Source organism: Lissotriton helveticus, chromosome 3_1, assembly GCF_964261635.1.
Source record: "Lissotriton helveticus chromosome 3_1, aLisHel1.1, whole genome shotgun sequence".
Classification (NCBI taxonomy): Eukaryota; Metazoa; Chordata; class Amphibia; order Caudata; family Salamandridae; genus Lissotriton; species Lissotriton helveticus.
Genome location: NC_136061.1, coordinates 1,950,144,388 through 1,950,167,140, shown reverse-complemented (window position 1 = coordinate 1,950,167,140; position 22,753 = coordinate 1,950,144,388). Strand labels below are relative to the sequence as shown.

The 22,753-nt window shown below is 45.4% G+C and overlaps 1 protein-coding gene across 1 annotated transcript in view; it reads right to left on the bottom strand.

The window, feature by feature from the left end:
* Positions 1–1,619: 1,619 nt before the first annotated feature.
* The window catches only part of LOC144824349 (gamma-crystallin A-like), a 60,370-nt gene continuing 39,236 nt past the window's right edge, over positions 1,620–22,753 (bottom strand). Inside the window, exons 3-7 of the mRNA XM_078683464.1 lie at positions 14,466–14,514; positions 12,918–13,039; positions 11,599–11,734; positions 11,089–11,228; positions 1,620–1,860 (exon numbers count right to left, since the gene is read on the bottom strand). Coding sequence (XP_078539590.1) covers positions 1,728–1,860; positions 11,089–11,228; positions 11,599–11,734; positions 12,918–13,039; positions 14,466–14,514 — 580 coding nt within the window. The 3' untranslated portion in view covers positions 1,620–1,727. The remainder of the gene's footprint in view (positions 1,861–11,088; positions 11,229–11,598; positions 11,735–12,917; positions 13,040–14,465; positions 14,515–22,753) is intronic.

The following is a 22,753-nucleotide window of genomic DNA, read 5'->3' as shown; positions in this document are numbered from 1 at the left end:
CTTAAGCCTTTGAAGGGGCTTAGCTGTAGTTGCAAGAACTAACATTTGCAGTTAATAGAAATGCTAAAAGAAAATAAATGGGGCTCCCAAAGATTAACTAGGAGGTAAGGTCTGGTAGTTAGCCAGGAGCATACCTTCCATGACTGAGGTTCACATTACCTTTTCCTGATGCCTCCTGTCTTAGTACATTTACATCCACTTGCACCAACACAATTCCATTTTACCTTTTATCTGTTGTTTGCTAAAAGCAGCTGCTGTATAACCACTCAGTCCTTTTAAAAACTAGTGATCGATCCAAAACAATATATTGTAGAAAAAAACACGATCTGTTACAGTGCCCCTTAGTTCCTCCAAATATGGCATTTAGCAGAACAAATGCTTGGTTGTTTGAAGTTGCCTTACCTTTAATCTCATGTTATTTGCAGTTCTAATTCGATCACTGGCTGTCATAGAAATTCTTATATAAGATCCCACGTTTCTGCTACATATTATGCACATATAAAGATACCTCTAAACATACACTTACTCCTGGCAATCCTATTCTAGAATCAAGCTGAGCCCAGAGATCCTGTAGAACAGACTTGTAATTTGATGAGAAAGAATAGATTTCCAACAAGTGTACTCCACCCAAGAAGGTCAACCCTATCAAGACTCCTGAAATGACCCTAAAAAGTTTCAGTTTTAGGACTAAATCGAGGTAAGCAAGTATTACCTTTAATTAACGGGATATCCAACAAGAGAGCAATGTCCTACATGTATACTCTGAAAAACTCATTGTTTAAGAAATCTCATTCTCTCATTGAAGAACATAGTTCTCATGGGACTACTCTCCGTTTGTATGAATATAAGCATATTAAGTGTGTTGATTGTTCATATTTTCACGAGATTTGAGGAAAAGAAATTCTGAGTAGGTCATGCCAGCACCGAGCTACTTATCTGGACATAGCTTGTATAGCATTTGAGTAAACAGCACCCTTTTCAGTAAACACCAAATTCTCGACCACAAAAGGGAATGTGCTCATGGAAGACCTTGCCTTGCAAAGAGCAGTATCTCCTACTAGGCGCGCCCTGCGTTGAGCCAGGTACCTGATTTGGTGGGAACGATCTGCGACTTGCCTTAAAGCAATTAGTGCTTAGCAGAACATTTGACTGTCAACTACTGTCAGCAAGGTCTAGTTCCGAAGCTCATTTGGTTCAAAGCACTTTCCTGCATGTCTACAAGTACACTTCTTTCTGAGTTATTGGCAATTATTTGTGTCATGTGTGTGGTGTCAAAGTACACTATGGTAATGATGTGCCTGTCCTATTATAGGAACCGGTCCCTGAAGAGCATCTGGGTTTCAGAATACCCAAGCACACCCAGTCTGGTACCACTAACTGGTGTCAGGGGCAGCTCAAGTTGTTGAATCATCACCTTCTGTGCATTCAACCCCTCAAGAAGTTAGTTGCTGTACCACAGCTCCATGGGTAGAGGGGCTGCAGGTAGAGCCTCACTCCTTACTGAGACTAATGCAGACTCTGGTTGTTGATATCCTGGTTAAGTGCTGAAATTACATCATTTTGTCATGTATTATTATAAAATGGCGATAAAAAGATGTTAAAAAAAACAGCGGAAGACATAGCTTTCATGTATTTATTTATTAAAAGCAAGACAGAGGTTCTTGGCACCCAGGTAGGTGGTGCTGCTGATGTAATATTGCATAGATGGCTTGCGTCAGTGGCTCACGTTACGTGAACTGTACTCTGCGGATAGACCCAATGATGCCGGAGTGGTTGCCCCATTCATTGCAGTTGTTGTGGTCCCCTCTCTCTAAGACGAAGTGAGCCCCCCGGTAGTTGGGCTCTTGATAGGCCACCCAGCTAACAGGAAGAGCAGAAAAAAAGCAGAGTCATTTAAAGAACTAGTAGCTTATTCATTCAACAAAACTTAGCACTCAGTGCACTTTTTTTCTACAAAGGTGGATTGTGTTTTCTAAAAATAAAATAAAAATAGTATGGTTTGCTTCCCACAGACTACAGTTTGCGGTTCCCTCGCAGACGTTGCAGTACAGGCTGCGTCCACCGTGTAGACAACATAGTAACAATCGCTCCCCCAACAGAATGAGGGGACCTTCTCCTGTACCGTATTTGGGGTAAGCGAAGACCGCCCCACTGCTACCACTGTAGTAAGGGGGACTCCTCCCATCGTTATATCAGTGGGTAAGGTCACTTGAGCGCCTTCCCTTCTTGTGTTGCAATTGTGTTCACTGCTAAAAGTCAGTAGCAGGATAAACCCAGTGTAGAACCAATTTACTGAGGAGCACGCCCGGCTCTGGTGACCTGTGACTCACACTTACACACCTATGTTTGTCTCTGTGCAATGTGTGTGTGATGTAAAGTGCTCTGACACCTTACACTGGTAAGAGTGGTGCTATAAAACTAAATGAATCTTAGAGACAGTGGTTCTGGAGACTTGAGAAGCACTGCTAAAGGGCGGTGGTGAGGGAATATGTGGCAGAGGTGGTCATTGGGGGGCCGCCAACAGACATTGTCGCACAGGGCGCCACCAGCGCTAAAGCGGGCCCTACCTGTGAGAATCAAGGAAGCCCTAGAGAGGAGAACACAAGGTAGAAGAGAGACATACTCAACTCATGACATGCGGCAACACATAAGATCTGCAGACATTTCTGATACTGTGTCCGATATTAGAGACGTCACCTCTAAGAAGGATTACTAATGCTGAGTGTGGATTCGGTGCTGCTAAGAGGTGCATGGTTTTATACAACTCCGCTGCGAGCTCAGAGCAGTGCACGCTCCTCCCGTCAGGACTTCTGCGCATCTGAGGTTCCAGGGTGAAGGCCCACGTTAGGGTAGGGTGATAGTGAATTGAACGGGAAAGTAGTCCAATATGCTGATGCTAACACTAAGCTGCTCAGACCAGATCTCTGAGTCTTCTTGACTCTTGGATTAGTCCGCAGTAGGTATTCGCCATCACAGGCTTCTGCTGTCCTGTATGTGTCTGCATGGCTCCATAACTGGAGTCCATTTACCTTTTCATTTGAGATCCAGATCCCATGTAGGCCTGAGGAAGACTCAGTTGGTCAGGATTGAAAGCATGGAGCTCAAAAAACGAACTGGATTACAGGATATGGGAAGACGGACAGAGCCACGCGGTGATATGATCCGAGAGCGTGACGGGATCTTTTAATTACACCTCCGCGTGGGGCGAAGGGTGATGCCCAACCACAGCGCTGCTGCCACTACAGGGACAGTAACGACCTTGTACCTGCTGCAAGTGCGCCCGTTTCACGGAACACGCTTCCGAGGCAGCTAGGTGGAAATTGTAAGGCAGAAGTGGCACGAAAGTAGATGATTTCTAAAGGCGGATGGATACACAGCAAATCCAATGTCAGAATGCAACAAACCGATGAGTCACCGGGTTGTTGTTCAGCTGCCTTTGCCCTCCTCCCCCCACCACAAACTAAGCTTTAAACAAAGGAGGTCATGTGACAATTCAGTTTATGTGCCCCGGACATGAGCCACCGAGCTGCAGACTCTGCATCCCCCAACCACGCGCTGCGCATGGTCTTTATGTCAGCTGTGGTTAGATCCTGTCACGCGTGACGCTTTGCGTTTACATTACAAAACTGAAGACGTGTCGCTCTGGGTACACCTTTTAGTCCACAGGAACAAGTTTGGCTGCAACTTCTTAATCAAGTAACAGCTCAGTCCAGAAGAAGAGAAGGTGGAACAAGCACAACCGCGCGCAGCAGAATGGGGAGAGGAAAGAGGAGGGGGCCTGCTCGATTGATTTGCGGGAGCGAGCAACTGGCGCTGGGATAATTGCTACCATATGGTGCTGCGCGCTCCCGGAAGTGAATCGCCACACATGCACGCGTTGCCATTGAAGGCAATGGAACGCGTGCACGTTTTTGGCTGAAAAGCCGAAGCCATTTCAAAAGGTCTTTTTGCCTAGGTAGTGCATGCGCATTGCGTAGGTGAGACCTAAAAAACCACTGTCATATAATCTCAGATCAAGTAATCTCTGCCTCTTTATAATCCCAAGTACCCAGCCCTCGAATTTAGAACTCTCTAACTTCAGACATCAAAAACAAGCTAATGCTGATGAGTTTAAAAAACGTAATTGCAATTTTTTTAATTGAAAAATTAATTTCAGTCCTGCTTAGAAGTTAGGATATTATTGTGTTGTTGTATAGGTTTTGTCTTGAGGATTAACGTTTATGGCATTTTTATAGCACCTCTGGCACCAAGTGATAAGTTTGCAGTGTGCACACTAAAATAAATAAATTCGATAAAGTAAAATTAATAAAACAATATACGTATAATAAGTGTTCAAAGTAAGTCTATATCATAGCTTCCTCTCTTCATCTTGTTCTATACCCTGTCATTTAGAGGCAGGACTTTAAACTGTTTCTCAAAGCTGGTAATTGTTGGAATACAGCTAAAGTGCCTGAAAGGAGATGGCGGCAATTTCAAATCCAAGCAAAAGAGATTTTGTTTAGGATTTGCCTCAATTGCAAGTGTTAAGCCTCAGGGCACGTGGAGAGAGATGATGTATTCCATAATGTGTGTACTGAATCACAAGTCAATGGTCTTCACAGTGACCAATCAGCTATGGTATTCACAGGGACCAAACAGCTATGGTCTTCATAGTGACCCAACAGCTGTGGTCTTCCCAGGACCAATGAACTATGGTCTTCATAATGACCAATCAGCTATGGTCTTCACAGTGACCAATCAGCTGTGGGCTTCACAGTGACCAGTCATCTGTGGGCTTCACGGTGACCAATCAGCTGTGGGCTTCACGGTAACCATTCATCTCTATCTGGAGCAAGAGAGGCTATTCAGTCGAAGCACAATCTCTAGCTGGGATTTATCTAACAATTTGCTGTGAACACAACCTTGGACGTTGGGACCTTCACCCTTCCCTTTTCCTTTCTCTTTCTGTACCTCTAGCTTAGTCAGTATATGCCACATTGTTGTGGGTTAAAGCTGTGCATGTTGTGCCACAAGCAATTTGCAGCAGCTAATCCTTACAAACTCTTTGTGTCTTATGTGGGAGATCAACCATTTTGTACATGCATGATGCTCGCGCTCTTCTACCTTAACAAGGCCTCTCAACAATTGTTGATGACTTACGAAGTGCACACGTGACTCTAACCAACATGGGACATCTTATTTCATTTTGTGAAGGATAAATTAATAAGAACGTTCTGAGGTTTAGGATTCAGGTGTGTTTCAGAACTAAAGTCCAATCATCAAGAGGCGAGTCAGCACAGGAAAAGTACATAAATTAAATAAATAGAGAGGGCTCTGCCCGAGGTCTTCAAATAATGGATGACCTAGCACCAAAAAAGAGAGGAACCACAGAAATAGGAGCAAGATCAGCTTGGTAACAAACCTGCCAACTCACACAGTACCCTGTGTTTCACACAATATAGTATCACTGACATAATATCGACTACAATAATATAGACATTTAAAATATCGACTACAAAATATCGACTACAAAAATATCGAAGTCCTATCTACAAACACGTAAGTACAAAAATATCGAATCAAAAATATCGTTTAAAAGTATGTACTTTGTAAATATATCGAATTTATTAAAATTAATGTAAAATTAAAAAAATATTAAAAATAAATAACTAAAATATACTTAAAAATACTTAAATAACCTTAAAAATATTAAATAATTAATTAAAGTTATAAAAAAACATTATTTGTTAAAACATATATATATATTAACATAATATTATTAAAAAATATACTATCTTATTACCGTAGCATAGCAAGAGTGTTAAAATTACTATTCCCACTCCAATGAGTGCAACAGTAGGGAAAACGTTGGATAGCGTAGCGGTAAAAATTACTATTCCGACTCCAAAGAGTTTAACAGTAGGGAAAGCGTTGGATAGCGTAGGGGTAAAAATTACTATTCCGACTCCAAAGAGTGCAACAGTAGGGAAAGCGTTGGATAGCGTAGGGGTAAAAATTACTATTCCCACTCCAGTGAGTGCAACCGTAGGGAACGCGTTGGATAGCGTAGAGGTAAAAATTACTATTCCTACTCCAGTGGGTGCAACAGTAGGGAAAGCGTTGGATAGCGTAGGGGTAAAAATTACTATTCCCACTCCAGTGGGTGCAACAGTAGGGAAAGCGTTGGATAGCGTAGGGGTACAAATTACTATTCCCACTCCAAAGAGTGCAACAGAAGGGAAAGCGTTGGATAGCGTAGGGGTTAAAATTACTATTCCCACTCCAAAAGAGTGCAACAGTAGGGAAAGCTTTGGATAGCGTAGGGGTTAAAATTACTATTCCCACTCCAAAGAGTGCAACAGTAGGGAAAGCGTTGGATAGCGTAGGGGTGAAAATTACTATTCCCACTCCAGAGAGTGCAACAGTACGGAAAGTAAATACTTCATATATTATTTAAAAATATATAAATTAATATCTATAAAAAATTAATTAAAAGTAATTACCAATTTAATATAATATAATAATTAATCAATTAAAATTACAAATTAAAATTAATTATTACAATAAGTTACCTATTAATACAAATTAATTACAAATTAACAATTAATTAATTAACAATTAAAAATTAATTAACAATTCATTCAAATTAAATACAATTAAATAAATTGAATTATTTAATTAATTATAAATAAATTACTTCCCACCCTATTCCCCTATAAACCCACAACCCACTACAGAAAATAAATTAGTAAAATTAACATAATTAGCAATTAATCAATTAAATAAAATTAATTGACAATTAAAATGTAATTAATTACCCATAAAAAATTAATTAGCAATTAATTCTAAATAAATACCAATAAATAATGTTATATATTTAATTAATTATAATTAAATACTTCCCACCCTATTCCCCTATAAACCCACAACCCACTACAGAATTAAATTACGCAACAAAATTCATTAATAAAATTAATTTTAACATAAATACACACTTTTCACAAATATAATAGCATAAAAAAACACTATAAAAATTTCGATATTATTAAAAATTCGATAATTTTAATAACCTATATTATATACTTCGATATTTCAACTTTCTATATTTTTAATATTCGATATTACATTACTTACCTTAAAAACGATATTTTTGATGTCTATATTCTGTCCATTCGATATTTTGTCCATTCTATATTTTAAACTCGATATTATGTCCATTCGATATTTTTTACTCGATATTTTGACTGTTTACTCTTTTCACATAGTCAACCAATGAAGAACTGATATCACATGCTAAAACCCCATAAAGGGTAACTTTCCAGCTAATGTGTTGGTGGTTCCGCACCCTTAAAGTTTACAAAGAAATATGTACCCCTCTCAGGACAGCAGGGGTGCATGTAAAAGCCTTTGTTTTTTTATTTTTAAGAGGGTAGGAGAGGTGTCTTAGGCTGCCTTTAGGATCCGCCTCAGTTCCATTGCCCCAACCCCTTCTATTTCCTCTCCAGGGATTTTAGGCAGTGAGAAGCAGAAATTATTCTTCTCTAAGACCCGCCCCTCTCACACAGTAAAAAGGTTTTCTGGGTGGGAAGGTCTGTGTTATGATTGGGCAAGATTTGTCTCAAACATATACCTACAGTGCACTAGGATTTCTCTGTCTCTGCATACATGTCTATAGCCAACACTGAGATTGGAAAGTATGTGGGAAAACCTAGTGGTCTCAAATTAGTTTTTTGTTTGTTTTTTATATTTGAATTCAATCCATTACATAAAAAGGACCAGTGCACAACTGAAGTGGGCACATTTGCGGATAGGTGAAGGTGCTTCTTTGGGCAGGGAAGATGTTTCCCAATGCCTCCTTCATGTTTCAGGTCAGTCTTTTTTGTTTAAATGTTTTTATTACCAGTTTTGCACATTTTTAAATAAAACATACCGTCAGAGCAGTGCCCATGCATCATTTGGAAAAAGAAATAAAGGTGATTGCCAACAGCACGATGCACGATGCCCAACATTAACAGGAAAGACAGATGTGTATATTATGGCGAGCACATCGAATCATGAGTCAATATCCCCAGACAGGGTGGAGCAGTGCTGGTAAGTCACACCACCGGGTGACATGCAAACGATTTAGGCATAGTGCAGTTCGAACCCAACTGGGGACATGGGGTCCAACAAAAGAAGGGCAACATAAGCCAAGGAAGGGAAAGGGGGAGTTGCTTGAGACTTGATGCCACATCTAATGTAGCCGGGGGGCCAAAGCTGTCGGAGACTAGTGGTAATGAAGTTTTGGATCTGATGCTATATCAGCATGGGTGTCAGTACTACTCATCACTCGTGCCCGCTGGTAACATGTTCGGTTCCCCTGTGCGAGTGATCATTTACTGGAGCTTGGAAACAATTGTGTCCCACTGAGGCACTTGGGGGAATTTACGAACGCCAAGTAGGTCCTCTCTATGCAGCGCCACTCCCTCCGACATAGCCCAATTAAGCAGGGATCAGCGCCAAGCAAGCAGGTGAGGTGACAAAGGGGACTTCCATCGCTTGGTGATCAATCGTTTGCCCGTTATTAGTCCCAGTCTAGAAATCGTGTGGGGGCTCTATAGTGTTTGTTTCTGCCAAAGAGGTGAAGTACATGGGCTTTTGAATTAGGGGGAATTGCTCGGGTGGTGCAAGTTGCTGGAGTGATTGTCACATTGTTCCAGTAGTCCGTCAAGACTGGACAACACCAGAGTATGTGGAGAATTATGGCATCTAATTGCCTGCAACAGGGACAAGCAGCGTCTGTGCAAAGGAAGTATCTATTGATTTGAACTCTAGTAAGGTAAGCCCGATGCAGTACAAAGAATTGGATTTGTTTGAACCGTTGATTACGGTGACATAGGTCGGGCTTTCCTGGACTACAGCCCATTCTCTATCTGTAAATGCCCTCCCCAGGGCCCCCTCCCAATGATGTCAAAACCTAGTGAGGTCCACCTCCAGGTGTTGCCAGAGGGAAGATGCGAACCAGCATGTGAGGTGCCCTCCTGTCCCCATCACATGGAGGTATTGCAAAGTGTGGTGCGTGGGAGTTTCCTGAGTGAGTGTACCCCATTTAGTCGATAAAGAGGCTATGATTGTTCTATGCAGTAGAAACTGCCCAGGATGCAGGTTCCCCTTCGCTATGAGTTCCTGGTATGGGATGAGACTGCTGTCTTGGAAAAGGTCTATCACGTATTACCTCCGAAGCCCAGTGATGTAACTCAGTCAAAGTTTTGTAGGTGTCCCCTCATGGAGTTCCCAGCAATGGGATAGCAGGTGCACATGGGATGGTGGTTCTAGTAAGAAAAAGACACCTATGGAAGCATTTGTATGCTATATTCAGAAGAAGTGTATCGTGGGGTCTGGACTTGGAGCAAGGATGGAAACGTTGTAAAAGGCTACTCTGCATCAGTGGAGGCTGTAAAGAAGCCGTGTCTGGCAACTGACAGGAGGACACCCCCCTGGCAATCCACTGCATTTGGGAGGCAGGTAGTAATGCTTGAAGTTAGGCACCGCTAGGCCACCAAGCCCGGTAGGCAGGTACAGCTTTCCATGGACACTCTGTGGCGCGATTTCCCCCAAATGAAGTCCCGCCCAACCTTTTCCCACTGTCTGAAGAAAGGAGGAGAGATAATGAGGGGCAGAGTGGCGAAGTAGTAGAGAAGGCAGGAAAGAACCACCATTTTGACAAGGGCAAGCCTCCCTATGATTGCCAATGGGAGAGTCTTCCAAAAACCCATCTGTGACCGAATCGCAGATGAAGCCCGGAGCACGTTCCCATCACAGAGATCGACTCTGATACAATAAACTCGGACCCTTAGATAATGAAAAGGGTCCCCACACCGAGCCACAGGAGTCCCCACAGCACGTATCCCGGATCAGGAGTATCCTTCAGAAATGGAGAAAGTATAGATTTCGCTGCATTAATTCGCAGTCCAGAGGCACGTGCAAAATGGCTAAGGGCCCGATCAAGTAAGGTTAGGATATTATGAAGGTCTCGAGCAAATAACAGCAGATCATCTGCATAAAGTGAAATGGTGCGAGAGCCATCCCCCAGCTCTATCCCCATGTCAACATAAGTGCTCACGTGGACCGCCAGCGGCTCCACTGCCAAAGCGAACAAAAGCGAGACAGCGGGCATCTCTGCCGGGTTCCCCGCCACACTTGAATTGGGCGTGAAACGTAAGACCCCATCCAAATCTGGATGGAGGGATTACGATACAGTAGTCACACTAAACTAATGAAATAGGGACCAACCCCAAAACCGGGCAGAACGGCAAAGAGGAAGTTCCAGGCCAGCGAATCGAAGACCTTCTCGAGGTCCAACACCATGCAGCCCGAAAGTGGGCAATCCATTGAGGCATATCCCGCCACTCGAAAGTAGCATCGTATGTTCAAGACCATGTTAAGCTGTGGAACGAAGCCGTCCTGATCAGAATGTACTAAATCAGAGACAAGCGGGGCCAGACGATTAGCCAGAACTTTTGCCAGGATCTTATAATCTGTGTTCAATATTGCAATCGGCTGATAGGAGCCGGGAGACATACGGTCCTTACCAGGCTTCAACAAAGATACTACATTAGCGGTACACATGGTTTGGGAAAAAGTCCCGTCCGAGATTGCCTCTGTGAACAATGAATGGAGATGTAGTACTAAATGTTCTGCGTATGTTTTGAAAAACTCGGCCGGGAGGCCATCCGGACCCTGTGTTTTACCGGAGGACAATTATCGCAATGTGTCTCGTATTACGTCCTTTGTTAGGGGGGAGTCCATCTCCAGGAACTGGTCCACTGTAAGAGTGGGCAACTCCACAGTGTCTAAAAGGGGAGCCACCAGACGGGTCCCTTACAATCTAGGTGTTTGAGGTCAGTTTTGGCGTGCTTTACTTCTCCAAAATACCCCTGCCTCTAGCCTCTGCATGCTCGCTGCAGGCCCAAAATCCTTTATTTATTGTATTCCTGAGGCAAAGCACTCTTTTACAGAGTAACAAGATGTGAAGCAGCTAGTTGCTTCCTCCCCAGGTCTCCCACACCCGTAACACCAATACAGTAGTTTCCACAAAGTGCCCCTAACTACAGAACTAGCCATCCTTACCTTCCTCCGAGGACCCGGGCCGAAGAGATGTGATTGACGCGGAAGCGAGACATCATATTAGGAACATCCTCCTGGAGCTCACACTTCCGCCCTGAGTACCCAGGCCACTCGAACAGGTGAATCTTAGGCACTGACTGGTCCTAGACATGAAGAGAGGGAAGAAGGATGAGAAGTGTACGTTAAATTCATGGATAGGAAGCAGTGCTTTAAATGGGCCGGGACTGTCCGGTACTGAGTACCTGCACTTTTTTAATTTCAAAGGAAGAGTACCTGCACTTCTTTCATTTGAAAGGGAGAGTACCTGCACTTCTCAGCACTGCTGCAATACATTTAATGTGAGCGTACCAGCACTTCTCAGGATCAAACAGATGCTCTAGAGAGTGAGTACCCGCACTTGTATATTTTCATCTAAAGCACTGGATAGAGGTGTGCTCATATGGCGGTGCGAAGGGGCAGATATCCAGTGTGCACAAGTACAGGGGTGAGGCTGTGTCCCCTAAATCTACCCACCTGCTTGAGACTCCTCACTGAGGCGATCTGGTCAGAGGAGGAACACCAGCGGTCTGAGCTGGGATAGTCACCCGCGTCATACATGTCCCAGAGGTGCTGGCGCCCCCGATAGTTCTGGTCTTCATATCCAATCCACCTGCACAGAGATCAAAACCCTGGATTCAGAGATCAGGAATGCTTTGGAGGTCCTACGCATATGCCCTAGGTCAGACAAATGGGAAAATACAGACCCCTCTCCCTGCCCACCAGGTTCTAGGACTACATGGATATTTGGAGTTTTCTACATCCTACTCTCATTTCTAAATTTCTACACTCTAGGCATATTGCACTGTGGCAAAGGCAGTCAGGCGACTTGCTCTAGCGTATCGTGTAACTAACTCTTCTAAAAGACCATTCAGGAATTTCCTGACAGGAAATCTTCCAATTTCTCTACCAGAATATATTTTTTTTCCTGGGGACATCAAATTCTTTACTACATCTTGGTTGCCACAAATGCATTTACTATGACTGCTGAGATGTAGGTATCGAACAATATTTATATGCCTCTATGTGGGTCTCAGAAATATTCCATGACTGTCCCTGTGTGGCTTTCACAAACACAGCTTTCTGTGCTGCTCTCCAGACAATCCACTGCCCTTGGCCAGTAGGATGAGCAGGGGCAGTCCGAAGGATGGTGGGCCTGCCTGTGTGAACACCACCTCACTGACACAGTATGTTTGTTTGCAAAGTGTATATTCACCCAGTGACTTCAAAGAATAAAAAAATAGATGTTGTCTTGTTATCTCACTCAATATCTACCTCTGGACGATCAAAGGTTGACTGCACACGCCTGGATTCGAACCCGAGGCACTGATGTGAAATGTAACTCACCCCAGTAGATGCATGAGTTACCTGACCCATCTGACCCAGCTCTATCATGAGTGCTTGCTAGGTGCCCAACTGCTCCCTTTACTCTGTTGGGTTACCTTTACTCTTCGCTTTCTGCCCTATGAAACGCCATGTTTCATAGTCCAGCACAGAAGGCCTTGACCTTTCATGGAGAGGTCAGAGATTGCTAGGAACCAGTTAACCAATCTAAACTGTATGAAGGGAAAACCCCTGAACCGCCTGTTAGTGGTACCCCTCTTCCCTTCAGTCTTCCTCTTTTGTCTCCCCCTCCTCTTCATTCAACACGCTCTTAAACTACATTTTGGAGACCTTCTTAGAAGTCTTTGCAGAATACAGTAGAGGGATTAAGTCTTCTTGGGCACCGTAGTATCAGCCTCCATATTCTGCCATACAGTGCCATGGGTTAAAGAGAGCCGTAGTTAGATACTCACGCCCCACTGTCTACGTGGACTGAGTTACACCTCTCAGGGAAGTTCTTCTCATGCAGATGTGGGCAATCTCCATTCAGATCCAATCTCCGGCCGGAGAAGTTCCGCTGGTCATACAGGGTCACCTGGGGCAAAGCAAGACAGCAGGCATGAGACAAGAGGCATGGGGCTGTGGTACTAGAGATGGAGAGTTTATCCTCCCACTGGACCAGACGAGAACTCAACTACACGTTTGGTGCGTTTGGTCTTACCTACCACCCTAAATACTAACAAAAGTTAACATAGTAGAATTGTCACTATAACAAAAGTTGTCGAAATGTTTTTTAACGAAGCTCCGTTTTCCTGGATCTCAATTATTTCAGTGGCAAAACTGGCGGATTTTGTCCAAGGAGGAAAACATTCTCAGAAAAGATTTTAAAAATAGGCAACTGGTCAAAACAGAGGAAAGGTGATCTTTGCCCAGCTTTTTTTAATGTTGCCATTCATTCAATGTATCTAGATGCTGTGATCCAAGGAAACGGGTAAAAAGTGATTAATTGCATTCAAAATGTTCACCTCACAGAGGAAATTACATTTTACGTTTAACATATTGGTGGATTGTTTCACTTACCTTCCAGCAGGAGTTCATAAAATAAATGGGCGAGTAGGGCTTGGATGCCAGCACTGAGTGCTGGAAATGTTATGATTGAATACTTTTTAATCTCTAAAAGTGACAATCTCACAATGTTTTTCCACAAAATTCATTTCTGCTACAAATCACTTAAATCCGTGTTATTTTGCTACTCACTATTAAAGAAAGAGTATGGTTGCAGACATGAGAAATAAAAGTGAAATATGTAGTGCAAAATTAAATTGACAGAAAAGCAGTGAGTAATTTGTTGCAAAAATATATTTGAAACCATTTAAGTCACATTGTAAAGAATGTTGCAAATCAGAATATGTATAAACGCGCAGAGGGATTCAGCCTTTCAAGCAATGGTCCGTACATGCAAAAAATAGACATGTTGCCATAAAAATGTCCTTTCTGTTAATCACTGTTCATTTTAGGAAAACAGATAAAAAGAAGAAAATGACACTTCTCATTTTTGCTGTTTAATTTGCAGCTGTAATGATGCTCTGTGGCCGGCCTTTCGCCTTGGCTGCTGGCTGACTCTAGCAGCAGGCATTGTGATTTCACAACTCAACTGTAATACGGTATTACAGTTGAGCAGCTCACTATTACAGATGACGAGAGATGTCACCATTTGACTGTAATAAGGCAATTAGGATTAGTTATGTATATAGGGATTGCAGACTTCCATGCATTATAAAAGCCTAATAATGAAAATAAGATTGGAATACATAGAAAATGGAAAAAAAAATTAGGGAACTCAAATGTATTAATAAAGTTGTGTATGTATTATACATAAATCTATTTGGAAAGATATATAGAATAATCTTAATGAGACATGCATCTGACTGGTTTTCATTTTATCTGTGGTTCACCTGTTTAGCATGTATTCTTTTAAATCACTTTACAATTATAAAGAGAATACAAAAAAGAGAACGTACCCTCCCATTGGACCAGAAGAACGCTCGCTGCAGTACAGACCCCAGTTTGCTGAAAAAAAAGCAAAAGGAACATTTTAGCATAAAGTCCCTTGAGTTCACTGACCAAGATATAACAAGCATTTGCAATGCAATAAGTCTCGCATTTGCGAGAGTTTAAGCTACTGACATTATAAATGACAAAGCCTTTTATTTATCTGTTTTGCTAATTAACACATAAATAAAAGACATTGTCATTTACAATGCCAATAGCTCAAACTCTTGTTAATGCAAAACATATTAAAAAAAGCGTCCACCATAGTCCCGGGCTGCTCTGAAAGTAAAAGCGTGCACGGCGCACTGAATGATGCAGGAAAGCATGTTGTGCCTGCAATAAGAGAAACTCATTAAAGAAAATAGTCCTTTTAGACTGAAAAAGACGTACCGTCTACGTCTAAGAACCTAACTATAAGGGCCAGTCATCATGGGAGGTTACAAATGAAGACACGGCGATACTAAGGAGGGACTAACAAGCCTATTAACGAATCAGAAGCCAGAATTTACGAAGGACAATGACACAAGCCAATAACAAATATGGGCAGAGAGTGGGAGGAGCTTCTATTCCATACTCCAATACAGCATGCTGCAGCGCAGCGCATGCGCTGACCAGGCTCAACCTAAACTTGAGTGTCTTTCAGGCAGATCAGGAGTTTTCATGACCAGTAGATACTTCTAAAAGGGGCAAACTTACTCCTATGGCGTGGTCACATATCAGACATAAATCACCCCCCTCCCCCTGCACGTAACATCCTTTTAGGAAAAAAGAACTAACCTGCAAATTGGACAAAGCAGTGCAGAACTTACTGAACAGCATCCGTTTAACTTTATTCTGAAAGCAATGCCCTATATTGAAATACCTTTTCATAGATGAAAAACGAGTCTAGAAAATAAACACAGATAAAGGGGAAGGCATAGGAAAAGTAATTGGGCTTGAGGGGCGGGGTCTGAACAAAGGAAGGATTGTTACGGACCTGCTAACTCACACGGTGCCACTGTGTGTCACACGATTTTGGCTGTCTTCACAGGGTCACCTGGTGAGGAGCCAAATTCATACAGTGGCAGGCAAGAGGAGCTGGAAATCACTGAAAAGTGTGGATTTCCAGCTCCTCATTGGAGATTGTAAGCAGCCGATGACCAGTAATAGGTGTGAAAAGTACCCAGGACATCGGCTCCAGCCTCAGGAACCTTTGTGGGTTTATTTAAGGCGAAGGAGGTCGCTGGGGGTTTTCCACTAGGCCGACGGGCCTCAAAGGAAGTTCTGAGCAGAAAGCCCAGCCTCCTCCAAGGCCACGCCCCTTCTCAGACTGCAAATTTTATTTTCAAGAGGTAGATCTGTTGTTGTGAACCTGATGTCTTGTCTTGTCTTAACATTCAACTCTGCAAAGACCAAGAATTCCTGCAGACCTTTGAGGGCTATCATGGCCATTTTGAACCAGTCATTGACGTTCACAGCCATCCACTGCAGATCACATAGACTGGCGGTATATGCTCAAGATGAAAATCTCGTCTTAGCACATGAGCTGCAGAATTCTGTATTACCTGGCGATTTTAGATCAAATGCACAGGGAACTGAGTGCTTGGTGTTAATCTGTAGTCAAGCTGTGTGAACAGAAAGGCATGGACTAATAACTTGAGGTCAGAGTTCACGATCAGGCACACGACAAAGCCCCACCCTAAGGGTAGCAGCCTCTAGGTTGCTCATGTGCAAACACCTCTCAAGAAGGACCCTCAGATATCGCACCTGGATTACTGGCAATATCTTGTAAGAGTGTTTACTTTCCAGCACAAAAGACATGCTCCACTGGTTTGATGCCTATTCTTATCACAAATAGCACTTTACACTACTCTCAGCCACTTTGCATCAAGGGGTGTAACTTGGGCATTCAGCGCAAATACCCATAGTTTTTTATGCAAAGCCCGATCCTTTGGGAAAGCCAGACCAGAAGTTGCGTCAAAAAGTAACACTTCCTTGAAGCAGGCACAAAAAGGAGAAATGTATTCATTTCTCTAAACATTCTACGCATTGCATGTATACTGCACTGTAAATCACACATTGGAGTGTTTAAGACTGTATCCAGGTGTTGGATTTTGTACTGGAAACGTATGCTTCCAGTACTTATCTTGTGCTATACCACACGCACAAACTGCTGCACCATGTTGAAAAGGTTGTGCGTGGCGTTAGGCAACCTGGTTGTGTGCTAATGCAGCAGTGGAGAGCAGGAACAGGCCATTTTTATTCAATATGGCGCTACACTGCTTTTTCCATATTAAATCTGCCCCTTAGTGTTTTGACATATGGTTGCTACTCGAGCACCCTTAACCCTCTTTTCTCTTCTCCTGGATATTCCAGTGGTAAACCTTGTGTTCAAAAGATGTCATTTTAGATTTCCCCTGCACAGCGCTTGTGCTTGAAAAGTCTATTTTTTTAATATAAACTTAAAAGGAACTTACATCCCGCTTCCTCTCTTTCCTGGCTTCTCATTCGTTTCTGCGCATGCAACTTACTTTTCCTCCATTTCTATTGGCTGTAGCATTTTTTCCTGTATTTAGCAATGTTTGTTCCTCGTCTTCTTCTCTTGTCAGTTCCCCACCACCAATATACTGTTAACATCTGCTATGGTGGTATTATATTTTCATGAAGTTTTGCCTTTTACTCTTACAGCATATTTATAAAACAATTTATCACCCGGAGAGATTACGTGATTTTCATAAAATCACAGGCTGTTGCGTGGTGCTGCTGAGATTCGAACCGGGATCCTCAGCTCTTGAGTCAGCAGCTCTGGCTGCTGCACCACATCCTCTCCACTCCTGTGTTATCTGTCAGGGAGCTCTTTCCTTCTCCCGGAAAATGATTGATGAAAACAGCTCTCTATTCATTGCACAGGCAAAACCGATGCATTACCAATGCTTGTTCTGAAAAGGGGGGGCCCTCGGCCCCCCCGCACGCATGGCGGCGCGGCGACCGCCTCACCCCTTCTCCCCTCGGGTCCTTCGACGGTGGGGGCGTGCCCTGGGGGCGCGGCCCACCGCCGATTGGCCGGCGCTCCTCCTGACCCGGAATCAATGGACTGGTTCCGGGTCGGGGGGGGCGGGCGTGAGGAGGGGCCACCCGGCCCCTCGGGAATAAGAGGTAGGGAGCGCCCAGGAGACTCCCTTGTCCCTGGACGCTCCCTCGCTGAACGTTGTGCCCCGCGTTCGGGGCTTCTTTGTTTTAGTAATTTTTTCCTTTTTTATTTATTTAGGTCGGTTGGGCGGAAGCTTGGAAGCAGCCGCGTTGTGAGAGCGCCGGCAGGCCAGGGACGCGAGGCGACGGTGTTTTTTCTCCCTTGTTCCTTTAGGTTATCAAGGGCTTACGGAGACCGGCCGCGTGGAGCCGCGTTGGGAGATTACTGAGCGAGACCTGCCGCGTGGAGCCGCGTCGGGAGATTACTGAGCGATCTTCGTCGACAGCCAGGAAAGCCTTGCGTGGGCGTCACACCGCGGGCGCCGGTACCAGTCGAGGAAGCACGGAGCACTAAGGTATCGGGTGGGGGCAGCGGTGGCTCGCTGCGAGGACAGGCTTGAAAATCAGTAATTAGGCGCCGCTATTATCTCTGGAGCAGGCAATTTTGGCGCGCTTTAGGAGGAACGACAAAACAGGCGCAAGGGGGCAATTTGATCGTGATTAAGAGGTGGGCTTTGCACGCTCCATAGAAAGCGGCGAAGCAGGGTCGACCAGGGCAGCACCTGGAGGGGTGACCCTTTGGGAAGTGTACAAAACAAGGGAGCATTTGTGTAACTGTTTGTCACGCTACAGTGCAGTCTTTGGTTATAATTCAGTGTGCTGATTGTGCCACAAACTGTGCAATTTTAAGAAAACGAGGAGACATTGCAGTATTTAGTTATCATCCATTTGCTATAGTCAGTCCACGAATGGTATAAAAGCAAGGTGACATTTATTGAAAGTGTTTTCATTAATATGTGGTATTAACTGATATGTGAATTGTTGTTCAAGCATACAAACGTGGCATTGCTTCAAGTAATGGTCGCTATTGTGGGGTATTAATTAGTCAATAACTTGTTGTTTAAGTAGTTGCACACAGCGCACAATAAAAGGGCTCAGGAGGGTACCAGTCTGTTGCATTAGTGTAATTTAAGGCCATTGATTCAAGGAGTTTTTGTGCAACTGCTCTGTTACACGGTATTAATACTTGTTTTCAATTCCAGGCTACCTTAACTACATTATTGGCGCATTTCAGCAGACAGTGCACGCAACGTGGTGAGGGCTGTGACCGCAGATCACCGTCGTCGACGAGGATACAGGAGGGGTCGGTAAGAGGGGTACGGGGGGCTAGCATTCATAGCTCCTGGTGGCCGCCGGGTGGGTCTACATTAGGTTTACTCACCCCCTTACATAAGCGGACAAGCCGCTAGTGTTGCGGTCGCCGGTGCATGGTGCTGAAAGCCCCCTGGTGACCCTCCATCTGAAAGGTACTCACAGCTGACCGGTTGGGAATTAAGTAGGCAGCGGGTGTTTTTTGGGGGGTTAGCATCATGCCAGGTCCAAGGGGTGGAAAAAGGGGGTCCAACATGGAGGCTATGATGCGGGCTATGATGCGGGAGATGTGTGACATTAAACAACAGCTAGGACAAATTAAGGAGCGGGAAGCCCGGCTGGAGGATAGAGAGGGCGAGGCCCCGGGCCCGTCCGGGAGACCGGTCCGCAAGAGGGTGGCACCAGTGCCAAGAGGGGAATTTGTCACCCCGCAAGGGAAACCCAGGTCCAAAAGACCCAAGGAGGCGGTCCCCACCCCAGGCCCAGGGGATCCGTTACCCGCCGCACCGCCCGCGGTGGTCCCACCCCCACAGGTGCCTACACCCATTGCCCCTGTGGTGCCGGTGCCGGCAGGTCAACCAGTAGACGCTGGGGCTGCTTCCGCACCGGTGCCCACAATCCCGGGTACGGGCGGGCCACACCCGACGCCCGCTTTGCCAGCTGTGCCAGGACCACTGGGCATAACCCCAGTGGTACCTGTTGTCCCGGGGGGTAACGCAGATTCAATGCCACCCGAATTGTTAGCTCAGTTAACGGCCATGATGCCATGGCTCCAAAAAGGAGGAGCCTTCCCGAATTCGGTGGACCATGCAGCAGAGGCTGCAAGGTTCGTAGAAAAAATCAGGTCGGCACCGATCGCAGACAGTGTTGCATTGCCAATTTCTTCTCCCCTTGCAGGTCCAAGTGTTCCCCAGCTGGACGGAGTACCAGGGCAGCCGCCCCCGGTGCCCGCACTTGGTAAGGAAGTGGCATTGCCGCTCTTGGGGGACGGCGTAGTACCTTCCAGGAGCGAAAATCTAGCTCAACATGTGTCTTTAGCTGTTAAGGAAATGATTTGGGCTGATAAATACGTGTACATTTATTCTTTATTATTGGATAATAGGGAAATGGAGCAGGCAAAAGCACTGAAAGAGTGGATGCTCCCGAGTGAATGGAGGGCGCAGTGTACTAGATTCAGGGTTGAAGAGAATCTCAATAATTGGATGCAAGCATGGGCCGTTTTCACTGCAGTTAAGGCTGAGCGTCCTCCAGATCTGCAGGCTGCATTGGCTTGCTACTCGAGCAGGATTGTGGGGTGGAGTCAGCAGTATTCTGGGGAAGCATGGAAGGGTTATGATGTAAATTTTAGGAAGGCATTGGAATTCAATAGAGCATTACCATGGGACTCGGTAGATTCCTTGGCCTGGCACAAACAGTTCTCTGACACTGCACCTCCCCCCCAGTTCGGCGCTGGCAGGGTGTTCACTAGACCGCAGCAGCCCTTTCGGCCCCCCCAAACGGGTGAAGTACCGGGGAAATTTAGGTCAGGTGGGCCAGAGAAGAAAGGAGTGTGCTGGGATTTTAATAAGCGTACCTGCACACGGGCCGCGTGTAAGTTTAGGCATGCATGTGCCTCCTGTGGCCACCCCTCTCACCCAGAATCTACCTGTAGGTCCAAGCAAGGTAACACGGGACAGAGAGGTAGGGGAAGGCCACTATAAGTCAGACACGTCACGCCCCCCCACTCCAGTGGATGTGGTGGCAATGATTCCATTCTTGAACAGATACCCGGACCACAAAGCGGCCACCCTACTCCAGGAAGGTTTTTCTAAAGGTTTTAGGATTCCGGCCGGGGGATACACAGGCAGTGCGCATTGTAGAAATCAATTATCAGTCACACACAATCCGGCTGTTGTGGCCGCCAAAATTGACAAGGAGCTTTCCTTAGGCAGGATATCAGGCCCTTTTTCTGCAGTGCCAGTACACAACTTTGTGTGTTCCCCATTGGGAGTTGTCCCCAAGAAAGAGAAGGGGCAATTCAGATTGATTCATAACCTATCAGCGCCAAAGGGGGCCTCACTGAATGATGCCATTGACGAAGGTATCTGTAGTGTTAAGTACGCCTCTTTTGATCAGGCTGTGACCCTATTACAGGCCACTGGACCCGGGGCGCTGATGGCGAAATCAGACATAGAGTCCGCCTTCCGCCTCCTCCCAGTCCACCCGGCGGACCAACATCTTTTAGGTTTCACCTTTAGGGATAGCTTCTACATGGACAAATGCATGCCTATGGGTTGTTCTATTTCTTGCGCTTACTTTGAGATGTTTAGTTCGTTTCTTGAGTGGGCCATGAGACAGGTGACAGGCCACCGAAGGGTCATGCATTACTTAGATGATTTCCTCTTCCTCGGTACAGCGGGTTCTCAGGAGTGCGCACTAGCATTGCAGGAATTTTGCGTGCTCATGCGGGCTTTTGGGGTCCCGCTTGCGCCTGGGAAGACGGTGGGCCCGACCACCTGCTTGGAATTTCTGGGCATCGAGATTGACTCGATGGAGAAATGTTTTAGACTACCTAAGGACAAGGTGTGCAAATTCAAGACGTCGCTTCAGTTATGCCTCCGGAAAGAGAAGGTCACTTTGCAGCAATTACAGGAGGTGGTAGGGCAACTGAATTTCGCACTAAGAATCATCCCAATGGCTCGCCCCTTCTCTCGCTCCATCGCGCACGCGATGCAGGGGCTGAGGGAAAAACACCACCGCACGCGCCTATCGTCTGAAATTCGCCAGGACATGCTTATTTGGATGGCATTCCTGGGGGATTTTAACGGTAGGGTGGTCTGGCCCGGCCCGCTCACTACATCAGCGGAGTTAGGACTATGGACCGATGCGGCCGGTAGTGTGGGCTTTGGTGCCATCCTAGGGGATAGGTGGGTCGCTCAACAATGGCCAGAAGAATGGAACACATGGGGTTTGCTCGGCAACATTGGCTTCCTGGAACTTTTTCCAATATGGGTGGCACTGATGGTTTGGCCCGAACACCTATGTAACCAATCAGTGGTGTTTTGGTCAGATAACATGACAGTGGTGGAATGTATCAATCAGCAGGGGGCGCGGTGTCCTTTCATACTTCGTTTGATCAAAGAAATTGTTCTGCGTTGCCTTAAACTGAATGCTAATTTTAGAGCCAAACATGTCCCTGGTGTTTTAAACAATGCTGCTGACGCCCTTTCTCGCTTCAAAATGCAGGTTTTCAGGGAACATCTCCCCACCGCAGACCCCTCGCCAGCACACTTCCCAGCAGTACTTTGGCAGATTGGTGCCCCAGATTACAAGACCTCGTGGTCGCTAGCCTAGCCCCCAGGACCAAGACGGCTTACGAAGGGGCGTTTCTGTCTTATTGTTCTTTTTTGGGGCCACAGTGGGAAGTGCTTTGGGCGAAGGAGGATGGGTTTGCAGCCTATTTAGAATGGATGCACAAAGAGGGGCGTTCAGTAGCAGCGGCAACCAGACATAGGGCAGCAGTGTCATTCTTCGCTCAAGCTAGGGGCTTCCGGGATCCCACCAATACCTTTATGATACGCAAGGCTTTAAGGGGATGGCGCCGTATTCAAGGACACCAGAAGGATAAAAGGAAGCCCATGGGGTTGGCCCGGCTAACAGCCTTACTGGGCACGCTGGAGATTGTTTGTAACTCAGAGTGGGAAGTGCTTCTTTTTAGGGCGGCATTTTCCCTGGCATTTTATGGGGCACTGAGAATTAGTGAACTTGTGGCGGGATCTAAGGCTGACATACTAGGTGGCTTGCAGAAGGCTGGGGTGACGATAAGGGGTGACACCATGTGGGTGATTATCCAGAAATCAAAGACCGATCAAGAAGCTAGGGGTCACACCATAGTTCTGCGACGGGCCCCCGCCAACCCGTGCTGCCCGGTGAGGCACGTGGAATCCCTCATGGGATT